At 37.3% G+C, this 15,942-nt stretch overlaps 4 protein-coding genes across 4 annotated transcripts; 1 reads left to right on the forward strand and 3 right to left on the reverse strand.

The window, feature by feature from the left end:
• Window positions 1-177: 177 nt before the first annotated feature.
• LOC120249823 (protein AUXIN RESPONSE 4) lies at window positions 178-2,165 on the forward strand. Its single transcript, XM_039258492.1, has 3 exons — window positions 178-1,366; window positions 1,473-1,806; window positions 1,927-2,165. The coding sequence occupies exons 1-2, from the start codon at window positions 260-262 to the stop codon at window positions 1,740-1,742; spliced, it is 1,377 nt and encodes a 458-aa protein (XP_039114426.1). The 5' UTR covers window positions 178-259; the 3' UTR covers window positions 1,743-1,806; window positions 1,927-2,165.
• Window positions 1,822-3,730, reverse strand: LOC120249824. Its single transcript, XM_039258493.1, has 3 exons — window positions 3,325-3,730; window positions 2,509-2,650; window positions 1,822-2,074 (listed from the first exon to the last, which is right to left on the reverse strand). The coding sequence occupies exons 1-3, from the start codon at window positions 3,612-3,614 to the stop codon at window positions 1,991-1,993; spliced, it is 516 nt and encodes a 171-aa protein (XP_039114427.1). The 5' UTR covers window positions 3,615-3,730; the 3' UTR covers window positions 1,822-1,990.
• A 753-nt stretch (window positions 3,731-4,483) lies between these two features.
• LOC120250295 (protein STRICTOSIDINE SYNTHASE-LIKE 3) lies at window positions 4,484-6,977 on the reverse strand. The gene is made up of 4 exons (XM_039259094.1): window positions 6,580-6,977; window positions 6,231-6,506; window positions 5,227-5,394; window positions 4,484-5,087 (listed from the first exon to the last, which is right to left on the reverse strand). The coding sequence occupies exons 1-4, from the start codon at window positions 6,912-6,914 to the stop codon at window positions 4,685-4,687; spliced, it is 1,182 nt and encodes a 393-aa protein (XP_039115028.1). The 5' UTR covers window positions 6,915-6,977; the 3' UTR covers window positions 4,484-4,684.
• Window positions 6,978-11,396: 4,419 nt separating this feature from the next.
• Window positions 11,397-15,314, reverse strand: LOC120250459 (vacuolar cation/proton exchanger 1a-like). Its single transcript, XM_039259278.1, has 12 exons — window positions 14,764-15,314; window positions 14,601-14,668; window positions 14,485-14,513; window positions 14,196-14,392; window positions 13,879-14,097; window positions 13,251-13,379; window positions 12,562-12,678; window positions 12,423-12,476; window positions 12,210-12,326; window positions 12,023-12,116; window positions 11,864-11,932; window positions 11,397-11,756 (listed from the first exon to the last, which is right to left on the reverse strand). The coding sequence occupies exons 1-11, from the start codon at window positions 15,106-15,108 to the stop codon at window positions 11,871-11,873; spliced, it is 1,431 nt and encodes a 476-aa protein (XP_039115212.1). The 5' UTR covers window positions 15,109-15,314; the 3' UTR covers window positions 11,397-11,756; window positions 11,864-11,870.
• Between the last annotated feature and the right edge of the window lie 628 nt (window positions 15,315-15,942).

Raw genomic sequence — 15,942 nt, forward strand, 5'->3', positions numbered from 1 at the left:
TGCAGTGCTTGAAATCAGCCACTACAACTAATTAATTAATTAATTATCACTCCCAACCCAAGTAAAGCGACTCCAAAATCTAGATCCAGATGTCTCGATCACTGCGTTACCCAAAGATAGAGAAAGGCATTCTCCCTTTTAAATATATTAAATAAAAAAATAAGGATTCTAATAAATTATAATAAATAAAGAAAAAGCAACGACCTTTTTCTCAGGCTTTCACTTGTTGGTTGTTTTGGATGTCTCATCACCGACAACAATGGCGGGAGCTTCAGAGCACGAAGAAGGAGGAGGAGGAGGAGGAGCAGCAGAAGTGAGCACTACTAGCCCTTTCTGGAAAGCCATGGGATTCTGGGGCTACCTCACAGTCTTCGTCTCGGTTCTTGCCCTCTTCCTCTCATCCATCTCAACGCCCTCCGCCCACTCCTGGTTCCTCTCCCTCCCCGACGATCTCCGCTCCCATTACTCCGTCTCCAAGCCTATAAAGGCCCACCTCGCTCCCCATCTGCCGCCTGTCAACGTATTCGCCGCCGATTATGGCCCTAGAGACTCTGAAACTGTGCTTCTTCTCCATGGTCTCGCGTCCAGCTCCTTCTCCTTCCGCCACGTCATTCGTTCCCTCAGCTCCCGCTCCATCCGCGCCGTCGCTGTCGATCTCCCCAGCGCTGGCTTCTCCGATGGTCTGGGTCACAGATCCGGTGGATTTTTCGACTGGATTCGAGGAGTTTGTCGTGATATCAAAGAGAAGGGTTTGTTTTGGGGATTCGAGCAGATGGTGGAGAAGGGGAGCAATCCATTCGAAGAGAAGCCAGAGAGAAACAGCGCCGCTGTCGGATCGGAAGATCTAGGGAGGATCATCGGGCAGGTGATTGAGTCGATGGGGTTAGCTCCCGTGCATCTCGTCTTGCACGATTCAGCCCTAGAAGCCGGCGCGATTTGGATCTCGAGAACGCCAGGATCGGTCCGCAGCGTCACGCTAATCGATTCAGCGACGGGGTTACCAGCTTTCCCATGGGGTTTGCTGGGAGTGCCAGTGCTCGGCGAAATGGTTCTCCGGTCAAAGACTTTGTTCGCCGGGTTGCTGAGGTTATGCTGCTCGAGAAGTGTGGAAGGGTCAGCGGCGGAGGCGCACAGGCTTCTGTTGAGGAAGAAGGGTGGGAAGGAAGGCGTGCTGGAATTGGCGAAGGGTTTGAATGAGAGTTTCGATGTTGGGGAGTGGGCGAGATCGGAGGGTGTCCGAAGCCTGCCATTTCTGGTTCTCTGGTCGAGCATGTGGTCTGATCGATGGATTGATGAAGGTCGCCGCGTGGCTCAAGCTATTCCAATGGCTCAGTTTAGTTATCACTCTGGAGGGAGATGGCCTCAGGTACTCCCTTTTTTCTTCATTATTTTTCAAATTATAAATACAAATATATGTATGTATTAGATTTTATTATTTAATATTGATGTATGATTTGTGAATGGGAATTCAGGAAGATGCAGGAGATGAAATAGCTGGAATGATAGCAGAGTTTGTGTCATCATTGCCGAAGTCTATTAGGCAGGTAAATGAAGACCAAGATTTAGCGGTGGCGGTGGATGTTGAGGTGGAGGTAGAGCATGCTCACACGCAAAAAAAGTTGGTTGAAAGAAGCAACGATGATAATGATCACTTGTACGGTGAGCACCAGCAGCAGCCGCAACAGCACTATGTTAATGGTCACATGGATATGTATGGGCTTGGTCAAGAATGGTGGAATTGAGAATGATAGGTTGCTTTTATTTTGGATGAATGGATGAGCATCCAGCATCAGCAATATTTTCATGGTAATATGACCAATCGATTTGAAATTTGGATTTTGATTAAGAGCATAAATACATGGTTTCAAATTTCAGTTCAATACAAGATATAAATATCTGACAATGAATGAACGCATGTTAATGCAGGGAAAGAGCAGAAAATTCATGACACTCATTCAGTAACATCTGAACATCAATGAGCCGGTCAAAATCACTGGGTCTTGTTGATACCAAATGTATCCTCTACACCACTAGCTACCTTTTGTCTTCGCTCAGCTATCATATTGGAGTAGGCCTGGCAAGCAGTAAAATAATGACTACTTTGTCAAAGTTTGTCAAGCAATTCTATTTTGATAATAGTAAAACACATTGTGGCATTGTCAGTATATATATATATATATATAAAGAGTATAACAAGGAGAGGCTAGCTCCAGCCAACAGGCCCAACACTAAGCAATCAGTATACTCTTATTTTTGATAGTCATGTTTCATGACACTAACTCCATCTTCAAAATAAAAGAACAGATACCATAGCCACAGCTCAGACTTCTTAGGGGTAACTTAACGATTTTGAGGGTCAATGAACACTTTAAGGATAAATTAATGAATTAATCAACCACATCAAGCAAACTAACTTTATCTGATAAATTAGTTACTTCAACTTCTTTGCTGCTAAAGGAATGAGCTCATTTCATCTAAATAATATACGAATATGGATAAATCACATACCTTAGGATATGCATACAGAAAAATATACCACCATATGCATATTATACATGAGACCCCAGCGGTAATTATTGGCGAGTGAAGAAAAACCCAACTGGAAGCAATCACTGCAACTCCAGTGAGTGATATAGTCCATGGTTGACACCTATATATGAACAAATAGAAATGTCCCATGAGTCTTGATAATTATAAGCATTAAAACTTAATAAACAATGTGGCAAAGGAGGATGATTTTACAATAATGCAAGTACTTCAAGAAATCAACTTAAAAGTCCTCACCCTCCACCATTTCAGTTTCAGAGGAAATTACCGAGTACTGAGAATGTACAAGTTTAATGAGAAAGAATAGTATGACATGATAAATGCAAGAATAGCATATACACACATATTCTTTTATAAACCTTCATATTGGTTTAATAGAAGCAAAGTATGAGCCATATACCATGATCCATCCATGTTCTAGTGAATTGTAGGAACATTAACAGTGCATTCAAACTCAAAATTCAAAAAGTGTCAAGTTTTGGAAAAATCTTGAAGGATATATGCAATTAAAGATTGCGTCTTGGACAAGTATTAACCTAACAAAAATCAGGTGAACATGTATATATGTTTGACTCCAATATTCATTGAATCCAGCTCAAGCGCATCACAATCTCACTATAGTTATTAACACATGACTTTCCATTGCTAAAGACTTAGAAAAGAAAATTGAATCTAGTACAAACATCAATCATGAAAGCAAGACAAGATGATTATGTAAAAATTAAAAGCTAGAAAAAAGAGAGAGGTTAGGGTTACTATGTGGTTCAAGGAGGTCACCAGGAGGGTTTGGTATCCCAAACGGACTCGTATTCAAGAGATAAGTAATTGAGGTAGCCATCCATGTCTTCAACCATTCCATCTTCATCCAAGAATTGAGATTCGTCGGAAGACGCGCCTTTGCCGGCAAGAGAACGGAGACGCAAAGGAGAAGGACTGAAAGAGAAGGAAAAGGAAGAGGAAGAGGAGGAGGGCAAAGTGGAAGAAGAAAAATGAGGTCTTGGTGGGATGAGATGTGGGCGTGGGAGTAAGGGCGTTAGAGAGACGATGAGGGAACCTAGAGATCCCATTCTGAATTTTTTTTTTTATCAATTCTCAGTTGCACAATCCTATTTGCCTTATCATGGCTGGTATGGACTTTGGATGAGTTTGAATCAACATCATTTTACCTTGATATATGAAATAAAAATTAAAAAAAAAAATAGAAATTAGTCAAATGTTGCTTTTATTATACATGTAAATTTTATTTATACATTGTTGGTTTTTTTTTAATGAATTTACGGAGAACTATCTCTGTACCATTATAAATGTTTATTTGTAAAATTTTTTAAACCATCTCTTCTTTTTTATTGTAAATGTTCACTTGTAGAAGTTTTTTATGGCTTAAAATATTTGTTTGTTTAATTAATTTAAGTGTTATCTACATTTAATCTTATTGATTTATTTAAATACATTATTCATATTTATAGTGAGAGTATTGATTTTTTTTTATAAAATTTTAGGTTATGAAGTAGTTTTTGAATTTAACTATATCTCAAGAAAACATCTGTTGTTAGACTACAGTTAGAGGTCTACCCTCTTGCAAAAACTGATACTGTCTTGTCCCCCTATTCCTAAATCAAAGGCCTAAATATATATATATATATATATAAATAATTGAACATAAAACAAAAAAAAAATATATGAACATTATTGTACCTTTCGAACCAACACCTAAACAATTAACATGCCAACATTAATTCAAAAACCCAAAATGAATAAATTTGAATGAATCTGTATAGCTCGAGGTGAAAATAAAAACGTTTTTCTTTAATAGAACAAGGCCCAAACCAGCAGTTCAGAACTACCTAATAAATATCCACACATAGAAGGGACCCCAGAAGCTTGTACTTCTGATAAGTATGGCTACCTTTGCAACATGCTGGATATTCAGCAAAGATAAATAAATAGAAGCAACATTTTTCATGTTGGATATTCGTTCTGCCAAAGCTCAACTGATGTAGTGTTTATATAGACAGCAGTTATTAATGGATGATAATGGGAAAAACTGATCAACAATGTCCCTCTCACAACTTCAGATAATATTAATACATCATAAGTTATACCATTTCCTTGGAAGAGTGAAATGTGTGCTAATGTATCAATGCAAGTCGTAAACGGCGATGAAAGGCATAAGAACAGATCCTAACCAAAGTTTCCCGTCCTTCTCTTCCACCTCACTCACTGCTCTAACAACTTTCCCTTGCCTGTCCTCCAAAATTTGCAATAATTCACCATCAGGGCTATATTTGGCGATTACTGCATGAAGTCTGCCTCCAATGAACATCAAGAACTGATACTTAGCCGGGATTGGGAGTTTGAGGAAGAACTTCCTTAATTGGGGATAATGGCTCATAACATGAGCATATACAGTCCTTCGGCAATGAATTGCAACCCAGAACTCACCATTCTCATTAGTTCTTACATTATCAGGGAAACCAGGTAAGATGGCAAAAACCTCTGATGTTCCTGCCTTTTCGCCTTTCAGCCAATACCGGCTCAACCTAGATTTTTGTCACATTTATGAACAACAAGATTGATCTTAGTTGTCTCGTAGTTCATGCTTTCAGATAATAAAGCATATGGACCTAAACAATTTGGAATGGAAAAATACATATAGAATTTACAAGGATGAACTTATACCTGCCCCGTGATCCTTCACAGAAGACAAAGAATGATTTATCTTTGCTCATCGATACACCATTAGGAAATTGAAGGTTTCTAAGGAGAACTGTTGTTTCTTTTGTGACTGGATTATACTTTAGAAGCCTCCCTGAAGGCTCACTAGTGAAAACCAGCTGCATGAAGTTCCTAAAAGCAAATGAAAAGAACCAGTGAATGCATTTATTTTGATGGCAAAACACAATCCAGATGCCTGACAAACTTTGCATGTTTGGCGAGTGTTATTATCACCGATACATGAAAAAAAAGGCATAAAATCAAGAAAGTTATGTAAGTCTTGCGTGAACTAAGCAAGGGCAACTTGCAAAACCAGGTCTACCATATTATTCCTGCTCAAGAGAATCTAGAAAGTCCATAGATATATGCACATAATGCACAGCAGAGTTTGCCTTTGATTTCCAATCTATGTTATGTTTCTCCATATTAAAAAAAAAAGGTCCCTGGTTGTACAAATGGGCTTTTCATTGAGTTTGAACAATGATCCAAAGTAAGAAGCAATATACAAATGTATGGCTTTATCTAGTTAAATGATCCTTGAAGAATCCAAGAATATCTTATGAATTTCTCATATCATCCCTTTGACATTATGGGATTGTCTCCCCCAATTAAAAAAACATGCTAAATTCAAATCATATGAATACAAACACACCAATAAACACGAGAAATCACATAAATAACTTTAGCATCACACTTTCACCTTATTCATTAACTTGTGCTTTTGCAAATTGTATTAGTCTCACTACTTCCTGATTAAAGAATGCAGTTCACTATTTACCATTAAAAAGACTCAGAGATGAACAGGCTTCCATTAGTTCAAGTTTAAATTGGGTGCACATAAACAGGCACAAGCTTTTAACACACATGACTACAACTTTGACATCTAAAAAGTTCACAGACCAGAAATCAAATCTCCAAAATAATAAAGCAAAAAAAACATAATCACAAAATTGACACTTTGAGCATACCTTCTTTGGTAGTTGGAACTACTATCAGTGAAATAAACATTCCCATCTTCATCAAAATCAAAATCATTAGTGAACTTCAAAGGAACACCTTCAGCCTCTGTTGTAAGCTGTGTTGCCAGGCCACCCTCAGGCCCAACCTTCAACAATCCAAAGTAAGCATCAGCAATATACAAGTCCCCACTTTTCTTATCAAACCGAAGCCCTAATGGCCTCCCACAAACATGCTCATTCTTCAAATACATCAAAGCCGAAGGCTTCGGATCACACAACTCCGTTCTGCAAACAATATCATCATCAATAAATCCACATACCAATCAGAACAAAAGCAGCCCAAGACATAGAACCAAACCTATTAGGGGAAGTGAAAGCGAAATCGGACCAAGAGTTGCCGTTCCAGAAGAGTATACGGCCATCAGCAACGCCAGTGTAAGGGCCGTGGCCGTGAGGGTCGAAGGCGACGCTCTCAGGACCCTGAATTTGGCCGAAGAACCTCACCTCAGCTCTCTGAAGCAAGTCCTGCTCGTCTCTCACCTTGGGGACCTCGGACCATGCCGGCAGCTCAACCTTGTAGGCCTCGAACTCCGGGAAGTCCGCCATGGAGCTATGCCGCAGCGGGTCAATCCCGCAGTAGACCGCCGCCAACACGATCACGACGGCGAAGAGCACCGTCATCGTCGAGGCCATGGTCTTGGCTCGTGAGAGTGGTAAAGGAGAGAGCTTTGAGAGTTGGGAGATTGGGAATTAGGTGAGCTTATTATGAAGACAAGTAGCGGTAGGTTTACCGCCAGAGTCATCAATGTTTTCTTACTTTATTCATTCAAACAATAATAATTTATTTATTGTTTAAAATGTTATTGAGGTATGCTTGCTTGGTTCAACGCATTAGTAATACCCAAATTGGTTCCTCTACTTTTAAATCTCTTTATTCAGAAATGTGCTCCACTAATCCCTCAACTCTTGAAAAAAAATGACCCAATTTAATCTCTACCCCTAGTGCAGCTTTGGTTCAGCAGTAATGACGTATTACTACGTAACGAGATTCCAGCTAGTAATATGAGTGAGAATGTTATATGGTTGGGAATATCGTAGTAATTTAATATAACCACGTTTTGGTTGGAAACTCTTATTACCGAATAATTACATTCTCGTGTTTGGTTATCATAGTAATCTATTTCGTTAAAATATATAAAGTTATAAGATTACCACTGTGAATCCAAGATAGACACCAAATTTGCAGTAATGGGATTACCACTTTCTGGTAATATTTATAAGTTGGTAGAATGTGATATTACCATCTAGATTACCACTTGTGTAATGCCAAACGTGGTAATATTTTCAGATTACCACGTAACACGTGGTAATCTTTCTACATTACCGCGAACCAAACGACCCCTTAATCTATTCTCATATAGTCTTTTTACTTTTGAAAAATACAGTCAATAATTGACCTATTTAAGAATAGAATGGACTAAATAGAACTATTTTCAAAAGTAGAGGGACTATTTGGGAACATTTCTGAGTAGATGGACCAAAAGAGAAGAGAGAGAAAAGTAGAGGAACCAATTCGGGTATTATACTTTAGTTTTTTTAAACCTAATTAATATTTATTAGAATTTTATAATTTTAAAATATTAACATTATTTATTTATTTATTTGTTCTATGTTTAGTAGAAATTTTAATAAGAAAATTGATAGGATATCTTTGACTGGTTGATTGGATGATGGCAATGGTGCTTGATTATGAATGTATGATAATTTAAAATTACTTAGATAAAATGAAGAAATTAAAAATATGTTTAAACTTTAACATAACAGTAATTGTAAAAATAAAATTCGTTGATGAATATTTTAGTGAAATATATGTAAAAATTAATGAGTGAAAAAGGTTGAGTAATCAACTCTCTAAAAAAATTGAATGGTTGGTCCATCTTATTCAAATTTAAGTAATTAGTTAATTAAAAATAAATAATGTTTAATGTGAGGGGAAAATGAAATTAATTCGTACTTCTCAGCATAGTTCAAAGATCATAGATGATCATGTCTGCTAATTGATTATTCTCCAAACTGACTAATGTGCAATAAAGTAATGTCTAACCAACCATCTTGTATCTGTCTTTCCAATTTTTTGACTTGGAGAAGGGTAGGATGTACCACATGCCAACCACGTCACTTTGACTAAAGATTTTAAGATATTCCAGGTGACATTTGAATTGAAAAATTATGGAAAATTTTATACTTTTCCAAGGCAACAAATTTTAGACTATTGGACTGATTTTATTATTATTATCCAAACTTTGATTTTGCTCACATATTTATTGAGGATTATTTTTCTTTTTCAAGTAAAATAACTGTATTGATGCAAAATCTGGAGTGCCATATGTTAGTTTTTGTTACACCAAAAACAACACATCTAGACTTAAAAAGGAGTATTGCAAAGAGCTGATTAGCAGAATTTCAGTAAGGATTTTAAATTGGTCAGCTAAGGCTTTGTCATATGCAGAAAGGTTGCAATTAATTAATGTGGTCCTATTAAGCATGTATTCTTATTGAAGTTCTTTGTTCCTATTGCCAATATGTGTAATGTAAAAAGTAGAAAAAATTTGTAGATCTTTTCTCTGGCATGGATCAAATGAAAGTACACGAGGAGGATTAGTAAGTTGGACTTTTGTTTGTAAAAGTAAGGCTTGTGGCGGACTAGGCATAAGGTCTATTCATATTTGGAACTAGGCGGCTCTTGCAAAACATATATGGGAGCTAATTCAATCTAAGCCTACTCTATGGGCCACTTGGGTGATTAAGTATAAACTCAGGAAGCTGAGCTTTTGGGGTATTACAAAAAAAGTTGATTCAAGCTGGAGTTGGAGACAGTTACTCAAGATAAGAGATGTCTTTAAAGACTTCTTTGAGTATAAATTTGGAGATGGCTATACATTTTCATTTTGGTACGATCCTTGGTGTCATAGGTCATCCTTAGTAGATCTTTTTCCTTGGATTAATGTTAGCAATACATATATGTTAAGGGAAGATGTGGTTAGAGATTTATGGAGGAATGCCAGGTGGAGGTTCCCTAATTATTAGAGATATGATTTGAAGCTAGCTTGGGATTTTATAAAATACAGTTTTATCATTGATGAGGGTAGTAGAGACATTATATGTTGGAAGTATGATAAGAGGGGTTTTAGTATTGCTAGTGCATGTAAAATCTTGACACAAAATGATCAGAAAGTTGAATGGGCTCTATTGGTGCTGGCAAAGGGTCATGTACCAATCAGTACCAAGATATGCTTTTATATTTTGGCTTGCTGTGCAGAACAGGTTGCTTACAAGAGGCAAATTGTATAGTTTTTTTTTTTTGGAAAGAAGAGCGGGGCGAACCCACTAGAGACCCGGGGGACGTCGCATGCCTCGGTGGAACAAGTGGGGGACGGGGCCACCACGTGGAGCTGGAACCACCCGTACTGACAACCACTATTCACAACTCCCGAAATGTGCTCGCTAGAATCGAACTCTCACCACTCGGTGAGAGCTCTATCGGCGACCCGTGTACCAATAGACCCGAAGGTCGTTGGCGAGGCAAATTGTATAGTTGGAGGGCTATAGATTCTGAGCTGTGTGTGCTATGTAATGATGCTAAGGAGGAGGTTAGTCACTTATTTTTTTAATACAGATTTTCAGCAGAAGTATGGGAGAGAGTTTTGAAAGAGATCAAGGTGCATAGAAGACCTTTCAAGTGGGCAAGAGAGATAAGTTGGTTTCAGGGGAAGACTCGTGATAAATCCATGCTCTCAAGAGTTAGAAGAGTAGCTCTGTCAACATGTATGTACATGATATGGAAGGCTAGAAAATGTCTAGTATTTCAACAGAAACAATTTAGTTCTGACAAGGTGTTCAAAGAAATCCGAGAAGTGCTAGTGATGCTTTTTAGTGACGTTTGCAATGGAATATAAGAATGTATGGATATATGGATGAATTAAGTGTATCTTGTCTGTGTTTTTTGTTTGAGTTAGCTATTTGCCTGTGGTGTTGGTGATGTGGTATGATGTAGATGGTGGTTTGTTTGTGAATGGAGTGTTTCCAAGTGAGACGATTGTATGTAGTTGTCTATAGTTTAAGTGAATGTGATGGTAGCTTAACCTTGTATATGTTGATGTTTGGGATTTAATGAAATTCATTTTGGCTTGCCAAAAAAACAACACTACTTTTGTTTTTTATGCTTATCCATGAAATTTGGCAGGTTTTTTTTTTAATTTTTTTTATAAATATAAGGAAATCATAATATCAAATCCTTGAATGGAAATGATATTAAAATGAAATTTTCAGCCGCTTCTCTTTACAATAGCTGCAGGACCTTTATGGTCTTAATTTTCTTAGTCAAGTGGTTCTATAAATTTTTAAATGATTTTGATACAAATGTTTTATTAACAAATCTCTTTGGAGAGGAGTTTGCCCCACTCAAAACTCAAAGTTTTCACCTAGCTTATTGTGGATGATAAGAACCTAATTATGGATAACTTAGCAAAATGTGAATGCAATAAAAATCTTTAGGACCAATAGCATTTTCTAGCCGCGTAATTATAGAAATCGAGAACCATCTGCTCCTAAAATTTTCAATTGCTTCGAGAATTTGAGTTCATTTTTCGAAATTTTAACATTCCAAACACCCCAATTACTCTCAAAAAGGTCTAGGCCTTATGATGTCTAAAAATACTTTCAGAATACATGGTTTGAAAAACCTCATTGTTCGAGCAATTTACGGGACCCATCTAGACCAAGCGGAACAATCATATTTTCTCTTACGCAACACTTCCATTTCTTACAGCTATATACAAAATTGGTCATTTATTTATCATGTAGATAAATACAACATTAGCTCTTTGAAGAACAAATTAGAAGAAGCGCTTCTGCTACATACCCGTTGTTTTTATAGTTTTTTTTCCTTTTTTTTTAACCCCAGTGGACTCATTTTCTTTTGCTTTTCTGTTGGTAAGTCACTGTTTATTTTAGTTCTGTTTGTTGTACTCATGTTTTCTAATCAAATTTTATAATTTCTTATTTTAATTAAATTATAATAAATCCACTTTTATTAAAAAAAAAAATTGCCAACTCCCTATTTGACTTTGTTTGAATAAAGACATTTCTTACATCACATTCACCATAGAGGCTTCATAACTAAAGAAAAACAATGTCATAAGCACTTGAATTTATTTGGCTACACCTTTCTGCAAGCTTCAATGCAAATTAAAAACCAGTCTATATAAGATACAGAAATATAAGGGATGTTCCATTAACCTTTACCAATTATGGTTTCCCCAACTCCTTCTCCCACCCAAATAAAAATAAAAAATAAAAATAAAAAGAAAACAAAAAGAAATTGTCACACCAAACCACCACCCTTCAATACCTGAAAAGGAACCCCCACCAAACCAAACTAAAAGAGGTACATGGTCAACATGATTCTCCAACTGACAATACTCTTATCCAGTCAGTTTGACCTCTGCAACTAGCTAGCAGTCTTCAGGAGACAACCTGATGATCAATATCATTGTAATACAATGTAACAGTAATTTTAGAATGCATATCTATAGACAACACATTCATCTTCATAACATAAAAAAATTTAAACAAATGCTTGCCTGCGAGCTAGATCGATATGACTCCCTTTGGTGCAACTGCAGAGCTTGAGTTCACACTGTGTGCTTCATCTGATACACAAAGTCACAGGATTAGAATACGTGTCGGTGAGCGATAAATTTCGAAAAAGAGTGATTTTTGGTTGTGTGAGTGATAAGTACTTAATGGTGGTGCCTTCAGAACGAAGAAACACGAGCCGATGACAATGTAGCAGAGCAGAAGAACAAAGCCCTTCATATAGTGTGAAGTCCCATCCTGCAAAAAAATCACTCAGACAGTTGAACAACTGAAGTAAATCATGGAACAAGATCAGCACTGCAGTTTATTTTGGATTGATTCTTGCTTTACCTGCAGAGTGAATGAGGTTGCTAGAATTGCTATAATCAAAGATCCGGTCTCTAGGAGCTTGAAGTCAAGATCCATTTGGATACCCATTATCCATGCGACAATCACACTCAAAGGAACCTAATTGTGTCAAAGAAGATGATCACATATAAATATACCATGTATGATAAAAATAACTAATTACATAGTGAACATATTAGGCAAACTGCATCTTACCACAAACATGGATATTTGAGTTGCAGAACCCAATGAAACACCCAAAGTGATATCCTGGAATGTACAAGCAAGCACATAAGCAATTCAACAGTTATGATTTAGAGATCATAGCAAATAGATTGATTAAGCTTGTGTTTACCAGTTTGTTCTTAAAAGCAAATATGATGGCACCGGCATGTTCAGCTGCATTTCCTACAATGGGTAGCAATATAATGCTGATGAAGCTTACCGATATACCCCATGATTCAGATGCAGCCTGCATAAGAAGAAATCATAATTGCAATTAGTACAATGAACTTAACATGAGAGAATCATCAATGCAAATGGGCGGGAAAATTGGACAGAGAACTAAGGTAGTTTTTGTAACTCAACAGTCAATCTAATTCCACTCAAAGAAATGGCTTATGGTGCATTTTCTAGAGAGGTACTTCTCTAAAAAACTTGTCTCTATTCATAGAATAATCAAAAAGTAAAATAGAAGCGTATAGTTTACTGAAATAAAAGAAAAAAAATTCTAAATATTCATTTTCAAAAGTGGGATGGCATCTAGCTAGATGAAAAAATAAAAACAGACTCCACCATCCAATTGATGAAACTTTCTATTAATGTTAATTATAATGTTTGACTTGCTCTAACACAACTCATAAACATGTGCCCTGGCATGAAGAACTTTTAAGGAACTAGATGATTAAAAATACTTTCTATCTTATTATACCAAACATTACAGCAAGAAGGCATCCATTCAAGTCAATAAAGCTTAAAGTTCAAGCAGTATTTGCGGACAAAACACTGACCATCATGGTCACTGAGAAGATTAGTTTGATGTACCTCAATGGTGCCAACAACATACTCAGACAAAATTGCAATCACAACAGTCATTCCGATCAACCAAGCAAGGGCACTTGCAAAACCAAGCGCAGGTGCATCTTCAGATACAGAATCATCAGTTTCATCCTCCTGTGTAGAATACAGCAAATGGTATTAGACATTCTTTTACATTGACAAAACAATCAACATAACAAGGAAGTATTAAAAGAGTAATGCACATGGCTTTCCATCACACAAGACAACCCCACTAGTGAGAACCTAAAGATACAAAACTGGTTAGAGCATCTGCAAGTGTTTCTGTACCATGCTGCCAGTACTAAAAATGTACAAGCATGACTACAGTTATCATGGTTGTGAGTTGGAATTGATGGAATATCCTGCAGCCTGCAGCCCCAGAAAAGAGGTGGTGTAGCTGAACACATAGTTAAGAATTCAAGCAAATATTCAATCAGCAATTTTTTAATTGTGTTGTGGTTGGTGAGTGCCAATGATCAGAGGAATGAATCATTCTACAGATAAATCATAGGAATGACTTGTGAAAAACACAACAGAATAAAAGCACATGACTGGAAGATAACAGAAAATGTAAGCAATGGCATATTGTTAATACTAAAACAAAAACTAGTACCTCCTGGGCCTCAAAGAGACGGCGGTGAGTCTTGAGCTGGAAGAAGAGGTAGGCAACATAGGCAATGAGCATGACAATGCTACAGACGCGGGAAAGCATCAAGGTAGGCACAGCCACTGCCCCCTGCTCATCGGAGCTGACAGAGTACCGGAGCATGAGGGGCAGAGCATGGCAAAGTGAACCCAACAACAGCAACCCTGTATTTACCTCTGCTTGTTTCTGCAGTAACAAACACATACATATACTAAATTTTCATTCACTATTAGTCCATTAACATTAATTAACAAGAAAGAGATGAATGCAGAGGCAAACAATACCGGATCAAAGAGTTGTTCTTTCCGAATATTAGCAAGTCCGCCACAGAAAAGAGAAGTGCCAAGAACAAGCAGCAGGTTGGACAGTACAGAACCCATCAGAGACCACTTCACGACCTCAATCTTCGCCCGGCGAAGCGCAAACAATGCAATTATAAGCTCCGTTGCATTGCCACATGTTGCATTCAACAACCCACCCACTATATTCATCAAAATTGCACTCTCATACATCATCATCATCATCATCATTAAAGAAATAATTTGCATGTTAGCATAATATTATGGCTCATACCTGTTGGTCCAGTATAAAACGCAATTTGCCTGACAATTAATAATAATGAGAATGAGAAACTTAGCCAGCAATGGCAAAAAAAAATTTGGCAAAGAGGAAAAGAAGGCAAGTCTTACTCAGTGAGGAAGCTAACACGCTCAGCCAGCGGTGTCAATCCAAGCAAACTCAAAGCAAAAACCCATGCCTACATTAACAACATATAAATCCAAATCCAAACCTCCAAAAGAAAGAAAAAAAGAAAGCCAAAGATCAACCAAAAAAAGAAAAAAAGATACTGACACGACCAAGATGGTAATAATGAGCGGCGATGGCGAGGGGAACGGCAGGAAAAAGCACAAAAAGCTTGGTGCCAAGAAAGATCTCTTGAAGAGTAGCAAGAAAGCCTCTGAGCACGGTGCACCGAACCTTGGAAACAAGGGAAAGGTCAGATTTTTTCCGAAGAGAAGACGATGACATATTGTGAGCAGTCCGACCGTGCCCGTGTCGCATATCCTTACTCAAACCACCAGCACCACCAGCACCACCATGGCTGCCACCCTTGTTGTTGTAGATATTAGCATGAGGGTCAGCAGCTTCTTCCAAAAGCCTGGACTCATGATCATGCCCCGTTGTGATCGAGGCCATCTCACTTGTACACACTTCAATGGCAAGAAGACAGAAGGTTTCTCTTCTTCTCCTTCTTCTTCTTCTTCTATGAAACTTCTCTTCGGCTACTGCTACAACACTGACACGCTACGGCACCGTACACCATGCCAAACTCACTTGATCAAGAGAGAGGTTTATCATGCACAACAACGGAGATGGAGATTGAGGTTACGGTCACTGGGTAATATATTTCTATATATATATATATATAGAAATATATATATATAAATATAGAAGTCCACATGAGAAATGCATAAAAGGAAGAGGATCATAGAAAGGTTGCTTCCCGGAAGCTTCGTGGGACCATTTGAAGGACTCATTTGGAAGGCCCAGGTGGCATATTAACTGTACACCTCATGCACCCCTTGTATTCTCATTTCTCATCAATGCTTTGTTTATTATTTATTTTATTATTAGGCTTTGGGGGTTTATATATATATATAATGTGTACATCAAAATGCTATTTGTGTTGGTTTACGTCAGTTTACGTTACGTTGGACGGACACACTTTTCTATCGAGTTTATCAAGATCAATGCGCACTGGCTTTGGCATCTTTTATCTCTTTCTTTCGGATTTTCGTATGAATTTTATCATATTATCTCTTTCTGAATAACTCCTTGAAGATTTTGATAATTTCAGGATAAAATATCAAACTTGGAAAACTTTGTTTTTGAAATCTTACCTTAAAACTGAAAAGAGAGAAAAAAAGTGATTAATATAATTCAATTTACAAATTTTTTGTAAAGAATCTATATATACATTTTTACACGCATATTTATTTATTTTTCTAGGGTGAATAAATTATAATTTTT

This window comes from Dioscorea cayenensis, chromosome 19 (genome assembly GCF_009730915.1).
Source record: "Dioscorea cayenensis subsp. rotundata cultivar TDr96_F1 chromosome 19, TDr96_F1_v2_PseudoChromosome.rev07_lg8_w22 25.fasta, whole genome shotgun sequence".
NCBI lineage: Eukaryota > Viridiplantae > Streptophyta > Magnoliopsida > Dioscoreales > Dioscoreaceae > Dioscorea > Dioscorea cayenensis.

Bases quoted from the DNA above. Each gene is read 5' to 3' on its own strand.
- LOC120249823 (XM_039258492.1), top strand. From the start codon at position 260: ATGGCGGGAGCTTCAGAGCACGAAGAAGGAGGAGGAGGAGGAGGAGCA. The intron at 1,367-1,472 runs GTACTCCCTTTT...ATGGGAATTCAG, and splicing joins CTGGAGGGAGATGGCCTCAG to GAAGATGCAGGAGATGAAAT.
- LOC120249824 (XM_039258493.1), bottom strand. From the start codon at position 3,614: ATGGGATCTCTAGGTTCCCTCATCGTCTCTCTAACGCCCTTACTCCCA. The intron at 2,651-3,324 runs GTGACCTCCTTG...GTTCATATATAG, and splicing joins TGGGATACCAAACCCTCCTG to GTGTCAACCATGGACTATAT. The intron at 2,075-2,508 runs GTATGTGATTTA...ACTGCTTGCCAG, and splicing joins TTCTGTATGCATATCCTAAG to GCCTACTCCAATATGATAGC.
- LOC120250295 (XM_039259094.1), bottom strand. From the start codon at position 6,914: ATGGCCTCGACGATGACGGTGCTCTTCGCCGTCGTGATCGTGTTGGCG. The intron at 6,507-6,579 runs GTTTGGTTCTAT...TATTGTTTGCAG, and splicing joins GCTTTCACTTCCCCTAATAG to AACGGAGTTGTGTGATCCGA. The intron at 5,088-5,226 runs GTATAAGTTCAT...ACAAAAATCTAG, and splicing joins TGTGAAGGATCACGGGGCAG to GTTGAGCCGGTATTGGCTGA.
- LOC120250459 (XM_039259278.1), bottom strand. From the start codon at position 15,108: ATGGCCTCGATCACAACGGGGCATGATCATGAGTCCAGGCTTTTGGAA. The intron at 14,098-14,195 runs GTATTGTTTGCC...TTGTTACTGCAG, and splicing joins AAGAACAACTCTTTGATCCG to AAACAAGCAGAGGTAAATAC. The intron at 11,933-12,022 runs GTACTTATCACT...TTTGTGTATCAG, and splicing joins TCTGAAGGCACCACCATTAA to ATGAAGCACACAGTGTGAAC.